Consider the following 13,000-nt stretch of genomic DNA (forward strand, 5'->3'; position numbering starts at 1 on the left):
AGGTCTGGATAGCCCTGCCTCCGTTAATACCAGGGAGACTTGGATCACTGAGTATATGTATGTGATCGACAGCTGGCCACATTGGTGGCTCACTTTTTTTCCCCATATAACTTAACCTCTCGTTCCACAGAACAGAGAAACTGTATGGAAACCCTTGGCATCCAATGCGTGGCCTGATATTCTTTTGCCCACTAAATGCTCTCCAGGAACCTTTTTCATCCTTTTGCTTCTTTTTTCTCCTCCTCTCTTTACATCACTGTCTCTCTTTCTTCTTCAACAAGTACTGTGGGTCTGTCTCCATCGTAAAGCCCAGAGCCATTCAGGTACTCCTCATCTTTGTTGTACTGCTCTGGTCCAGAAGAAGGCATGGAGTTTTCAGAAATGGAGCCATTTTTTACATAACCTGGCAAATTCCGGTGTCCATTGAGGGTCCCTGGTATAAGTCTCGTATTGAGATGGAGGGCGAGTGCCCCTCTTGTGGCTACATTTGTGATACTGGTGTGGGAAACCATTGGTCCATAACTGTAGGTTGTGCTCCCACTTCGTGCTTTCCTTTTAAAGTCAAGTGCTAATGTCCACCTGCTCCATGACTTCTTTATTTCTGCTTGGACCTGAGAGACAAGGGGGGAAAAAAGCATGAGTGGGAGGAGAGAGGGGCAGAAAGTCATCAGAAGGAGGTAGTATCCACAGACAGAATGGGTGAGGAACTCTCTGGAGTGTGAAATTGGAAGGAGCAGTAAATTCGCATTAAATCTGCCCTTTCCAAATGAACTATTTGACACCAGGAAACTTGTATGCTTGAAAACATCTAACTGAAAATATGGGTTAACTCTCTCCCGGGGTTAAGGGAGACTGAGCAGCACACCCAGGAGTCAGTCATCTCAATGTGCCATAAGAATCAAGTATGAACCACCTTCGGAGGTGCCTGAGTCTAGAAATTTCCTCTAGAAAGGAGTTAGCTGACTACTTTAGACTGAGTGTCCCACTTTTAGATGGCTAAATTTAGGATGAGATCAAATCCCCTTATGGTATGGATTTCATCTTGGTTTTATGCTGCAGAACATAAACAGCACATTTGTAGTTGCATTTCCCCTTAAAGTCCATAAACTTAGGCCAAACCAGCCTTATGATGGGCCATGGAAGTAGCTCTGTTCTTTCCCGGTGCACATCCACTGACCGCCTAGTTTCTTAGTTTGCAGCCATAGAGGGAATTAATGGAAACAAAAACATTAAAGCATATCACTCTGGAAATAGAAAGAAAGGTCAAAAAAGTCTGGGCAATGAAAAGAGCGCGCTGGTTAGGCAGCTACTCTATCAATCCACTTTTCTTCCTGCCACAGATCTGAAATTAAGCAGCACTAAACAGCACTTGTGCTGGGAAAAGAAAAAACACATTTATTTTCTCGATTAGCTACTTCCAGTAGTTCATTATTGGTGACACGTAAGACCTGGATGTCTTACATGACCAAAACCGAGGGTATGAACTTTCTATGCGGACTGACAGATCTTTCACTGAGTGCAAAACAGGGTTGCGTCTCAAGAATAAGTGGGGATATGCTGATGTGCATGCACTTTACCATGTGGAAACTAACCTAACGAAGGAGGGAAATAATTAAGAAGATGGTGACTTACCTCTCCGTTGCAAAAACAGTATATGATGGCAACAAAAAATCCCTAGAAGGAAGAAGAAACAACGTATTAATGTCAATCTTGCTACATTGCTTAAAATGCTAAGGTTAACATATTAATGTTAATCTTTTCTGACGGTGCTGCCCAGTGTCCCTGTGTTCCTCTGAAATCAATGACGTTCATAATATGCGTAAGAAACCTTGCATTGTTCAGTAGTGTATGAGAGACTGATAAACACTTATCCCTGCATTTCTATTTCCCTGCAGACTATTGACAAAGTAGGTAGACTATATAAGCCCTCTGGGTCATGGTTTAGCTAAAACAGGTCTATTTTCACCCCCGGATCTTTTGCAAAGTTTCTGAGATGGTGATGGGTGCCTGGGAAGGTGCTGGCGTCTCCCTCACTGGAGGTGTTTATGTTCATATTGGATAAACGTTTCCAGTGTTTCACATGTACCTGATCCTGCTGCAGGACGGGAGGGTGGGAGATAACCCTGATGGGACTTTTCCAGCTCTGGCTGCAAGAGGAGCAGCCCATGCGTGGGGCAGAACTGCCTGAGTGGGACCAGCAAAGGAATTCAGATGTGAGAAAATCATCTACATCTTTTTGTTGGCCAATAGTTTACCCAGGTCTTGCTGAGGTCACCCACTATTTTGTCCCATCTGCACCCGACAGGAATTGTGGAAGCACGTGAATGCAAGCTTGGTCCCCACCCCCCTTACAGTTTCTGTAAACTGTCATCTGGCCAGACCCACTGTCCACCTTTCATAATCCACGCTGGTCAACCGTGACGATAGGTAGTAGCATGTGAGCCAAAAGTTAATCTCTCAGGGAAGAGTGTGCAGTGACTATCAAACACTGCTCTGCGTGTTGAGAGTTGCGTGTTCTTGCTGCTGTGTCTTATATAGGACCAGTCCTGTAACTGAACCCGCCTTTTGCCCAAACCTAGAACTGAGGAATCCATTCACGGGACTGACAGACAACTTGAGACAAGCAAATTGGAAGCTAATGTGAAACAACATGTCTCTGTGGATCTCTACCAGCTTATGTCTAACTTGGATCTAGAGGGATTTATTTTGTAGGGCAAGTTATCTTTCAACAGGAGCATTTTTTTGTTGGACACACTGAGCCTTTATATGTTGTGTTTTGCAAATATAAAACATACTTGATGCTAAAATACTGTCAGATCACCTTGTGAATGAAATCTGGTGTATTGTAAAAACAGCCCTGCTTCCAAAGACAACCTTGCGCACTCATTTCCCTCCTCTCCCCATTGAAATTCTTACTGTTTGCCCCCATAGTTTAACAGTTACAATACCTGGAAAGAGTTGAATAGCATTTCATAGTGCATTTGAACTTGCCAAAGAATCCCTGACACGTCTGTGTATGGCATAGCCATGAAAACAATATAGTGAACGCCAAACAGAGGCATAAGGACGAGGGTAGATTTCAGCAGCTTCCTGCAGCAATAAGGAAAGAGAAAGACACAGAGGAAATTAGTGGATGGAGTGAACCTCCCAGCCAAGCTTGTCCACCTGATACCTTGGGCACAAGTCATGTGTAATTTCATTCTTGCTCACAGGCTGCCCAGGGAAGTGGTTGAGTCACCATCCCTGGAAGTATTTAAAAGACGGGTAGATGAGGCGCTGAGGGACATGGTTTAGTGGGCATGGGGGTGTTGGGTTGACGGTTGGACTCGATGATCTTGGAGGTCTCTTCCAACCTTAATGATTCTATGATTCTATGATTCTATGTCCCCTTGGCTAGGCTTGGATATCTTACATTTCCACAGGCACCGTGTCCCCCTGCAATTTCAAACTGTTGCTTCTCTTACGGCATGTGACACAACCCAGCCCATCCTCCAGCGTGTCTTGATGTGCTAGTCTAACCTTCTCCACATGCATGTGCCCATGTGATGCTGCTGTAGGTACTGGAGATGAAGACACTAAGACAACTTTTTCAGCCTCAGACCATCCCCAGCTTTGGGTCAGGATCATGGGAAGAGGGTGGAAGGGCGACTGGAAAGAAACGTGCGCTGCTGCTTCCAGCCCCCAGCCTCTGACTGGCACTAAATCCCCTTGTCCCTAAAGGATGGTTCTGCTTCAGATGACAATGACTGGACACAGTCCTGTACAACCTACAGTAGCTGATACTGCTTGAGCGGGGGGGGGGGGGTTGGACTAGATGACCTCCAGAGGTCCCTTCCAACCTCAACCATTCTGTGATTCTGTGATTCTGTCTGCTTATTGAGGCAAGACACGAAGGTCCACCCTGGGCTAGTGCCTCCTGTGCAATGAGCAGGGCTGGTGGAGAGGGACGTGCATCTAGGAGCAGAATTACTCTAGATACCAAGAGGAAGAGGACGGTGCACTATGGGGTAAGCAGGAGGTGAACACTCTTAGGAGGTCCTTTGGACTGCAGTATCACTTGGAAAGCCCTTTTTAAAGAAGCAGCTCCATCTCAGCATAGGACCTATGTTGGGGACTGGGGGGAGGTACAATACAACCCTGAGTACTTGGCTAGGTCTGTTCCTGAGGGAACCGGCCTTGCCTGGAAGTGACGCTAACTGAAGGATTAAACCTTCTGCCAAGAGTTACAGCAAGTCACCAAGTTCAGGCAATTATTGAGAAAGGCAGACATCACTACCAGAAAGACCTGGTACCTCCTCTGTCCAGCAACTGGAAACCACTGAGGGAATTTAACACATTAAAAGGAGAAGGCCCCATCCAAACCATAATTAATAGCAAGCTTCAGCCAGGGAGAAATAAACAAATAGATAAATCAGAGTCCTGACAGGACGGCAAAGAAAAATGGAGAGGTGTTTTCCTGCCAAATCTCATTCAAATGAAACGTCTTGTGTTTGGAGAGTGAGATGGTAGCAATGAGCTCATGGTTTGCAGCTCAAATCATAGAATCACAGAATCACAGAATCACAGAATCATAGAATCACAGAATACAAGGTTGGAAGGGACCTCAAGGACCATCTGGTCCAATCTTTCTTGGCAAAAGCACGGTCTAGACAAGATGACCCAGCACCCTGTCCAGTTGAACCTTAAAAGTGTCCAATGCTGGGGAATCCACAGCTTCCCTGGGGAGATTATTCCAATGGCTGATTGTTCTCACTGTGAAAAATGTTCCTCTTGTGTCCAATTGGAATCTCCCCAGGAGTAACTTGTCCCCATCGCCCCCCGTCTTTTCCATGTGACTCCTTGTAAAAAGGGAGTCTCCATCTTCTTTGTAGCCGCCCTTTAAATACTGGAACATGGAGATAAGGTCTCCCCTAAGCCACCTTTTCTCAAGGCTGGACAAACCCAGTTCTCTCAGCCTTTCCTCATGTGGCTGGCTTCCCAGTCCTTTCATCATCTTTGTGGCCCTTCTCTGGACCCTCTCCAGCCTGTCCACATCTTTTTTGCATAGCAGGGACCAAAACCGAACACAATATTCCAGGCGTGGCCTGACAAGCGCTAAGTAGAGTGGGATAATGACTTCCTTCTCTCTGCTGGTGATGCCCTTGCTGATGCAACCCAGCATCCTGTTGGCTTTCTTTACTGCAGCAGCACGCTGTTCACTCATAGAGCTGCTTGTCCACCATGATCCCCAGGTCCCTTTCCACAGAGCTGCTTCCCAGCTGGGTAGATCCCAGCCTGTGCTGCACTCCTGGATTATGTTTTCCCAGGTGCAAGACCTTACGGTTGTCCATTCTGCTCTCCCCCCTCTGCATGTGTCATGCTGGTCAGTCCAGCTCAGGAGATTATGAGAAGCCTCAGGAGATCTCAAGCAGCTGAGGTGTCTCAGCAATCTGCTTTTTCTGTCCAGTTTTGACCATGCTACAAATATACTAAATTATCAAGAGAGAAGAGCTGGCAGAACAAAGGAAAACAAAATAAACAAGGAAACGTCAGATTTCCAGCAAAGAGTCAGGAATCCTTCTTCATTTCAGCAAAAGCACTGAAACACCCACTGAAGGGCAGATTTAACAAATAAACCAAGTTTTACAAAGCACAGGAGGGAAATAAATAGAAATAAATAAATTAGTACAAGTTTTAGGGGCTTCAACAGCATTAGCAATGCTTTTATTTTTGCACGCTTGGTTCAAGGACAGCACAGTCACTTCCAAACTGGCTGAAGAGACTGAATCCCTCTCTTTAACCTCTGAGGCAGGTCCCCCAGGTTGGATTTGAAAGGTTTAGGAGATGTTTAAACTGCTGTTGATTCATTCTGCATTACCAGACTTGGAAGACAGCATTTTTCTCACCTTATTTTAGGTGTCTACAGTGTAGGTACCATGAACTAGTCACCCTGGGCTCCCTCTGTAGTCAAGGGGGTGAAACAAGGACTGACATCTCCCCAAAAGTGGAGAGAGTATGTGACTCACCTGTACTGTTGTCTTGAGTCACACCTCCCTGCATTCGTCTCTCGTAACTTGGTTGCTAGGACTCTGATAATATTGATAAAAAGAATAAAATTTACCTGGAAGAGGTGGGGAAAAAAACCAACAAAGAAAGGATAACTGTTAAAAAAGATCCAGATGATGATAGTGTTGTTTAGTCAATGCTGTCCCCAAGATGAGTCAAGGGGCTGTAGCAGTGACCTGAGCATGCTGTGTATGAAGCTCCTCCTGGGAGAGCTTGTCCTGTGGAAGGGATGAGCTCCCCAGGAAAGACCCAGTGTTTGGTGGGATCTGGTCAGCTGTGCTTAACCTGAATGGTCGAGAGAGAGAAAGGAATGGCTTTCTCTGACAAAGTGTGGGCGTCTCACATGGAAACACCTACGTCTGAGCTAGTCAGCCCAGCAGACACCTGATAACTGGGTATGATATCAATATATAAGGCAGTGCTTACCAGGCTTTTTGAGGTATGGACTACAGACAACTCTCAGTATTTTTCACATCTTTTTTTAAAGCTCCATACAGTGATATGGGTCATTTTCATGGCCTCATAAACCTCTCAAACTTAGTTCGAGGTCTAGGGAGCAAAGTGAAATTAGGTTATATTTGTCTCTTGCAGCCCACCCAAGATTAAGATCTCCTCAGGCTAAGAGAAGCGTTAGTAGGATGCCTTTTCCATATTTCCATGTGCAAAAGGAAAGAAGAGCAAGCAAACTGCACCATGATTAAGACACAGAGTAGATCTAGAGATGACAGATCAAGAATGCAGAAGGGCAATATAACTGCAAAACTTCTGTTGTATGTCTACTGCTAACTCTCCCTCTGGAGGAGTGTTTAGGGTGGACCAGATAAGGACAGTAAGGGTGTGGCAGGGAGCCACATCTATGAACCTATCTTGTGGACAGCTGCTCAACCAAGCTAATCTGGTCCTACAGGAACATGCTCACGGTGACCCATGCAGCAAAAGGTAACGGCAATACCTCATGGCTACACTGCCACTTAACAGAGATGAAAAATGGGGAGACGTTTGAGGGATTCTCAGCTTTTTGGAACTCTTCAGAGATTGGTTTCACTGGGGCTGGGATTACTCCTGCTGCTGCCCCAGACAAATCCATTCTTGGGACTATGGCAAGGCCACAAGCAGAACCATTGTGTAACTGTCTGCTCTGGGCAGATCCATATTGCTGGGCTAACACTGATGCCTCTGGGTTTCTCTGGAGGCTTGCAGCAGTCATTTGACTTCTCAGATGCCAGTATAGCAGCTTTACAAGGAAACAAGTTGCCATGCCACACACAATCTCATAATTTTACGCCAGAAGGGACCATTGTGAACATCTAGTTTGATCTCCTGCAAAACACAGTCCGTAAGACCTCCTTGTATTCATTTTTGTTTGAGCTATAGCAGATCTGGGTTTCAGTGTTTCCATGACGGAGATCCTACCACAACCATTGGTAAGTCATTCCAACAGTTAATTATCCTCACTGTTAAAACAAGTAGTTCCCTGAGCCATTGAATGAACATAGCCTGTTTTGCTATGGCTTTGTCTTCTGTGGTTGGATTCCTTCTCCTTTAATGAGGTGCAAGTTCATTTTGAACAGCTCTCCTCTGTGTTAAAAAGGGGGTAAGGTCGTACTACACCCTCTCCCTTGAAGGGGCATTAGTAGAATTTCTCTCCTGTATCTATCTGACTGTTTTCATGAGGTTTGTGGGAATTTAACATCCATGCAACCCCATTCCCTTAGTTACATTTGGTTGGAATTTACTGACTGGCACAAAAGTTATAAGGGAGGGATGGATAGACCGACAGGCAGAGAAGCACACAGCCTGGGGGCATATAATTCATTTTCATTGGAAACCAATCTGAAAGGAAAAAAAAAAAGGCAGGCTTTGTTTCTCATATGAGTTTTTCTAGCTTCAAAGGCTCAAAAGTGGGATCTTGTTCTGCATTTGTCGGCTAAATGGAAGATGGCCAACCTTATCACAGTCAGGAGGGAAACTCCTCTGACTTCCTGAAACATGTGCTAAGTTTTAAAAGAAATCCAGACAACTGAATAACATCAAAGCTAGCTGCAGAGTGGCGGGATTTTAAGCCCTGCAGCCTCCAAATTCTCTGCAAGTACATCCAGAAAATGCTTAACTTAGTCCAGCAACATATGACCAGCCAGTGTGGGAATTGAAAAGGCAGCCAAGTGAACAATATGAACCCACAGAAATTAAACAGAAACAACCCACAGAATATTTTTGCATGATAAATAGCTGCATTTGCAAATAGCCAGGATACAAGCACAGCAGAGCCTCATGGAGAAACATTATTTTTACAAGGACGAGCCTCAATTGAGCTCTTTCTCCTCTGCTAATTGGGCTTTAAATTAAATGCAATGGGGTTGCTGGCATTCATCTAGTTGAAATATCTGAACTTTCTTCTCCATCCTACTATTTCGTTTCCAATGACCACGATGTGGGCTTGGTGATTCGTTTCTTCCAAGGTGCAGAACTAGTTGCTAGAGCCAGGTGGAGAATTTCCACCAAAAGGAAATTCTGATGAAGAAAAAAGCCCCCCCAAGTCCAAAGCAGCTCACCTAATTGCACATATGAGCATATTCACCTCAGAAACTTTCCTGCTGTTTATATGCAGATGGTCTGATTTTCTTCTCACCCACACAGATCATCCTCCAAGGCCTCCTGATTTGTGAGTCAGAAGGAAGTATATAGAGCTTGATGCAAAACACTCTGAAAACTACAGAGAGATTCTTACTGACACCACTCAGCTACTCGTGGATGAATGTGAAGGGGGACTAGGATGTGTGGGAGTGGACAAGCTCTTTTGCATGCACTCATCTAACCATCAGAAGATGGAGTAATGGAGAACCAGAGAGAAAGACAGAGGGAGGAAAGAGGGTAATTCATGAAAACTGTGAAAGCAGGTTCTCTAGCTAATTAAGACCCTGCTCAAGGAAACACATAACTACCCACCAAATTCCCCTTGTGCAGATAATCACTTCTTATAATGACCTCTCCAGCTTGTGAGAGCTCAGTCCTGTGTTTGGATAATGTCACTTGTATCCTTTCTGTCCCCTCTGACTCCTGGGTGGGGGCTGAAGTAATCCTCCATCAGTGATTGACATCATGTCCGATCATAGCTGGGGTGGTTCAACTTTTGTCCCCACCTTTGAGGTATCCCAAGCTTTTATCAGTTCAGAAAGATGAGTCTGAAACAATCTGATGACACTGAAGCACGCCTGGGGAAAAGGTTTGGTCCAGCTACGGAACCCAAATTGCAGTTCTTCCCACTGGAGATGCCTGGTGAGAACGTGTTATGACCCCTGAGGGTTTCTAGTATTACATGGGGTGGAAATACTGGCTTGAATGTTTGTTTCATTAATGATTTTAGGGTCTTACCCCTGTGTCTTTTTTCTCTCCTAAGCAAAACTTGAAGTTGCTCATAAACCCCTCTGCCATATGCAGCTATCAAACTTACAGGCAGGTCAAATATAAGGCCCTTAAACTGGATATATCGAGACTCCACACTATTAAGGCAGGAGCTGTGTTAACAGGGTGATTAGAGTAGGGCAGCCTGGCTCAACTCTTCCCACTGAGCCTGCATCGACAAAAGGCACCGCCTCCCACCCCTCGCAATCAGCCAGTACTCACCACGATAGCTGCCAGGATGGGCACCTGAATAATCCATTTTAAATTGCCAGCACTCAAGTCCCAACACCTGAGAAGAGACGGACATCCCATCAGGTAATCATTGGGTACAAAGAGCAACAGACTCAAGTGTCTTGTTGGATAAATCCACCTTGGAAGGATGGGTTCCTCCAAAGCCCAGTGTGGTGGAAGGACCTAGCTCCAACCTGCCTTCAGCCTGCATGGCTTCGAAATAGCCCTTCTCCTGCCGTTATACTATTCACTACTGAAACCACTACTGAACGCATTTAAAGTTATGCTCTCCAGATGGTGGAACAGCCCTTTCCACAGTCATCAAGACTTGTCCTTCTGGGCAGGAACCCACCCTCTTCCACTTCTTCTTCACCTCCTTACCAGAAAAAACTACACTAAGAGCAATCCAGCTTTCATGAAAACAAGAGCGGCTGAAATGGTCTAATATTACCCCTTGGAATAAACCCGCATAACTTTGCATGGGGACAGGTCCTCTCTGAAGACAGGGTGATGGGGACGATACTGTGGTTCTACATTCAGTTCCTGTGCTTCCTTCAGCCCTGCTCTTGCAGTGAGACCCAGCCATGCCCCACAAAAGTCTTTATCTCCTTTTCATCTTCAGCCCTTATCCAAGTGAGGACTGGATGGGCAAACTGTTGGTGGCGTGGATGTTGGGCTATGGTCCTCCGTCTGCCAAGAAGGGGCTGAACACTATTTCCTCCCAGGCGTTTCCAGCAGCCATTGAATAAGGTCACTCAGTGTTAATTACTCTGTTTGAATTCCCTCCAACCATGGAGAGAGGAGTGCCACAGGCTTTTCTTTATCTGAGCCAGACGGCCCCCACATGGCAGCTGCAGTTTTCATTTCACAGGCCAAATGCTGCCCAGGCAGCTATTCAAGGAAAGCGAGAGGCAGGGGCAGAGAAACCACTGGTGCTGACTGAAAGGCTCTACGAGGATGAGCCTGTGCCAACGCAGATGCATCACACTCCAGTAGCTGTGCTACTCTGTCCTTCCAAGCCTGGAGCTGAAATCCCGTTTGGAAAGCAGTCTCCTCCCAGGCAAAGCCATGTGAAATGTTGCCTGGGGACCCCCACGTTTTTTGCTGGCAGATCGTGGGCAGATGAAACCCGTTGTGTGGTCAAGCCTGTGCATTACTGGGGGAAAATGTGATTGTTTTGGGGTTTGAAGATTGGATGCTATGGATCCTTCATTCAGCATACTGTAAAAAATATGAAGCCATGAGGGTGCATGTGTAGGACCAAAGAAGCAACTGATCCAGTATCTTGTTTCTGACAGTAGCCAGAAGCTGGTATTTAATGTGGAACAGGCAAGCAGGTAGTGATATTTTTCTAGAATATTCTTCCAACAACCTGCAGTTCAGGACAGCTTCCTGAGCCGGAACATTACTGAGTATTTAATACTTCTGGAGGAATTTATCTTCCATGAATTTGTACAAATGCTTTTTAAACCTAAGGACATGCTGGCATCCACACCTCCTGCAGTGAGGAGTTGCAGCTTCACCACCTCATCAGCTCCGAACCACCTCCTTTGACTGCGCTGAACCTGCTATCTCCCAACTTTATTCCCATTCATTCAGGATTTTAAAGATCCCTGTCCTGTCCCTGCCTAGCTCTGAGCAGTCCCCTTTAGCCCCAGGCGTTCACATTTATCAAATTCTGTAAAATGAAAAGAGAGCTCGGAAAGTTGCACCCACCTTTATCCTTCCCTGCCACCACCCCACCCCCCCCAAAAAAAAAAGTTTGCTAACTTCATAGTAGAAATCACTTCTCGCTTTGCCTCATTCTTTTTTTCCTTTTGATTCACCCACTAAGTCACTGTTGCCAAAAGCCCCACAAAAGCATCACACGTAAAAGGGAGAAAAGAAAATCTGATGAGACTTACTCTGTGTCAGCTAGAGTGGCTCTCACGCTGGCCCACGCTGTAACAAATACAGCAGGGAGTCCTGCAAAAAAACACAGGTCAAATGGGGTGAGTAGGGGGACTAGAGGGCTCCGTTACCATAAGCCTAGGTGGAGTGGGCTAGAGGAAAGTGGAAGAAGCAGTTTTAAAATATTCAAGCATAATTTAGACTAGGAAAGCCTGATCTTGGTCTCACATCTCTTCTGTAGTCCAAATGGTAAACCAAACAGTGGCAGGGAGCATTTTCTGGAAGGCAAATGTCATGGTCTGGACATGTCCAACCTACCTAACTCTCCTGGCTTCCAAAATGGAGCAGCTTGCTTTCCCAAGTTGCTGGCCAGGAGCGGTCCAGGCTTAAGCTGCCTCCTGGCTCGTGCTTGGGAGATGCTCAGGTCTGGGCCTGAGATGGGTCATGGACTTGGCAGGATAAATCATCAAGTTCCCGTGCCTGTCCTCTAGCACTACCTTAGAGAGACATAACCTGTAGTGCTTGAACCTGGGTGACTGACACCGGCTCTAGCCAACTGATTCGGTTTGAAGCAGAGAAGGGTTTCCTGCAGCACACTTTTCTCAAGACATTTGTTCCCTTCCCTTGACGTCAAGGAAAGGTGGATCTGGAGTCAGGCTCAGACCATATCTCCAAGCACAGGGCTGGATGGATTAGAAGCTCTTTAAGCATGAGAGACTTGCTGCATGAAGCAGATAAATGCTAGAATTTAGGGCAATGCTTGCAAAATACTCTAGCCAAAGGTTCACTCCCAAATGAACCATCCTCATTTCAGCACAGTAACACTGGGCATCATCTTTTCCCTGTGAAACGTAAAAAGAATCACCAATATCCAACCGCAATCTTCTATTTATTTTTTTAGGGTCCAGTTCTGCTTTATTTGTACAACTGAGTCCCCTACTGGCTTCCCTTAAAAGGCAGGATCAAATCCACAGTAGCTTCTACAAATTCAAGAAGAATAGCCCCTTTCAGGTGAAAAAAAAAATTAAAAAATAAATAAAGGCGACATTTATCACCGATGACTGTAAATATGCTGTTCACAGTCTAAGCTTATTGGGGCTCGGCATGCATAAGCACACGCTTAACTTTCAGCATGCACTTAAGTCTCATTAGAGTGCTTAAAGGCTTTCCTGACCACGGGTGCTTTCCTGAGCTGGGGTGTGGAGCAGGGACGCCTGTCTCATACACATATGGACAACAGGGCCGTTATCTTGGTTGGAACCTTTAAATGCCATGGTAATATAAGAAAGCATAAATAATTAAACACAGAGCCTCACTCAGGACCAGCGCAGCAGCGCTGCCTACAAAGATACATTTATAAGGAATGCACCCCGCTTTACAATCCCCTGCGATGGCTGGCATTGGAAAGAAAATACTTAACCTATTGCACGGG

At 45.6% G+C, this 13,000-nt stretch overlaps 1 protein-coding gene across 1 annotated transcript in view; it reads right to left on the reverse strand.

Moving 5' to 3' along the window:
- Positions 1 to 102: 102 nt before the first annotated feature.
- The window catches only part of PTH1R (parathyroid hormone 1 receptor), a 124,699-nt gene continuing 111,801 nt past the window's right edge, over positions 103 to 13,000 (reverse strand). The window contains exons 8-13 of the mRNA XM_009333267.1: positions 11,583 to 11,643; positions 9,670 to 9,736; positions 6,006 to 6,100; positions 2,949 to 3,090; positions 1,633 to 1,674; positions 103 to 611 (exon numbers count right to left, since the gene is read on the reverse strand). Coding sequence (XP_009331542.1) covers positions 249 to 611; positions 1,633 to 1,674; positions 2,949 to 3,090; positions 6,006 to 6,100; positions 9,670 to 9,736; positions 11,583 to 11,643 — 770 coding nt within the window. The 3' untranslated portion in view covers positions 103 to 248. The remainder of the gene's footprint in view (positions 612 to 1,632; positions 1,675 to 2,948; positions 3,091 to 6,005; positions 6,101 to 9,669; positions 9,737 to 11,582; positions 11,644 to 13,000) is intronic.

This window comes from Pygoscelis adeliae, unplaced genomic scaffold (assembly GCF_000699105.1).
Source record: "Pygoscelis adeliae isolate BGI_AS28 unplaced genomic scaffold, ASM69910v1 Scaffold88, whole genome shotgun sequence".
In the NCBI taxonomy this organism is placed as follows: Eukaryota; Metazoa; Chordata; class Aves; order Sphenisciformes; family Spheniscidae; genus Pygoscelis; species Pygoscelis adeliae.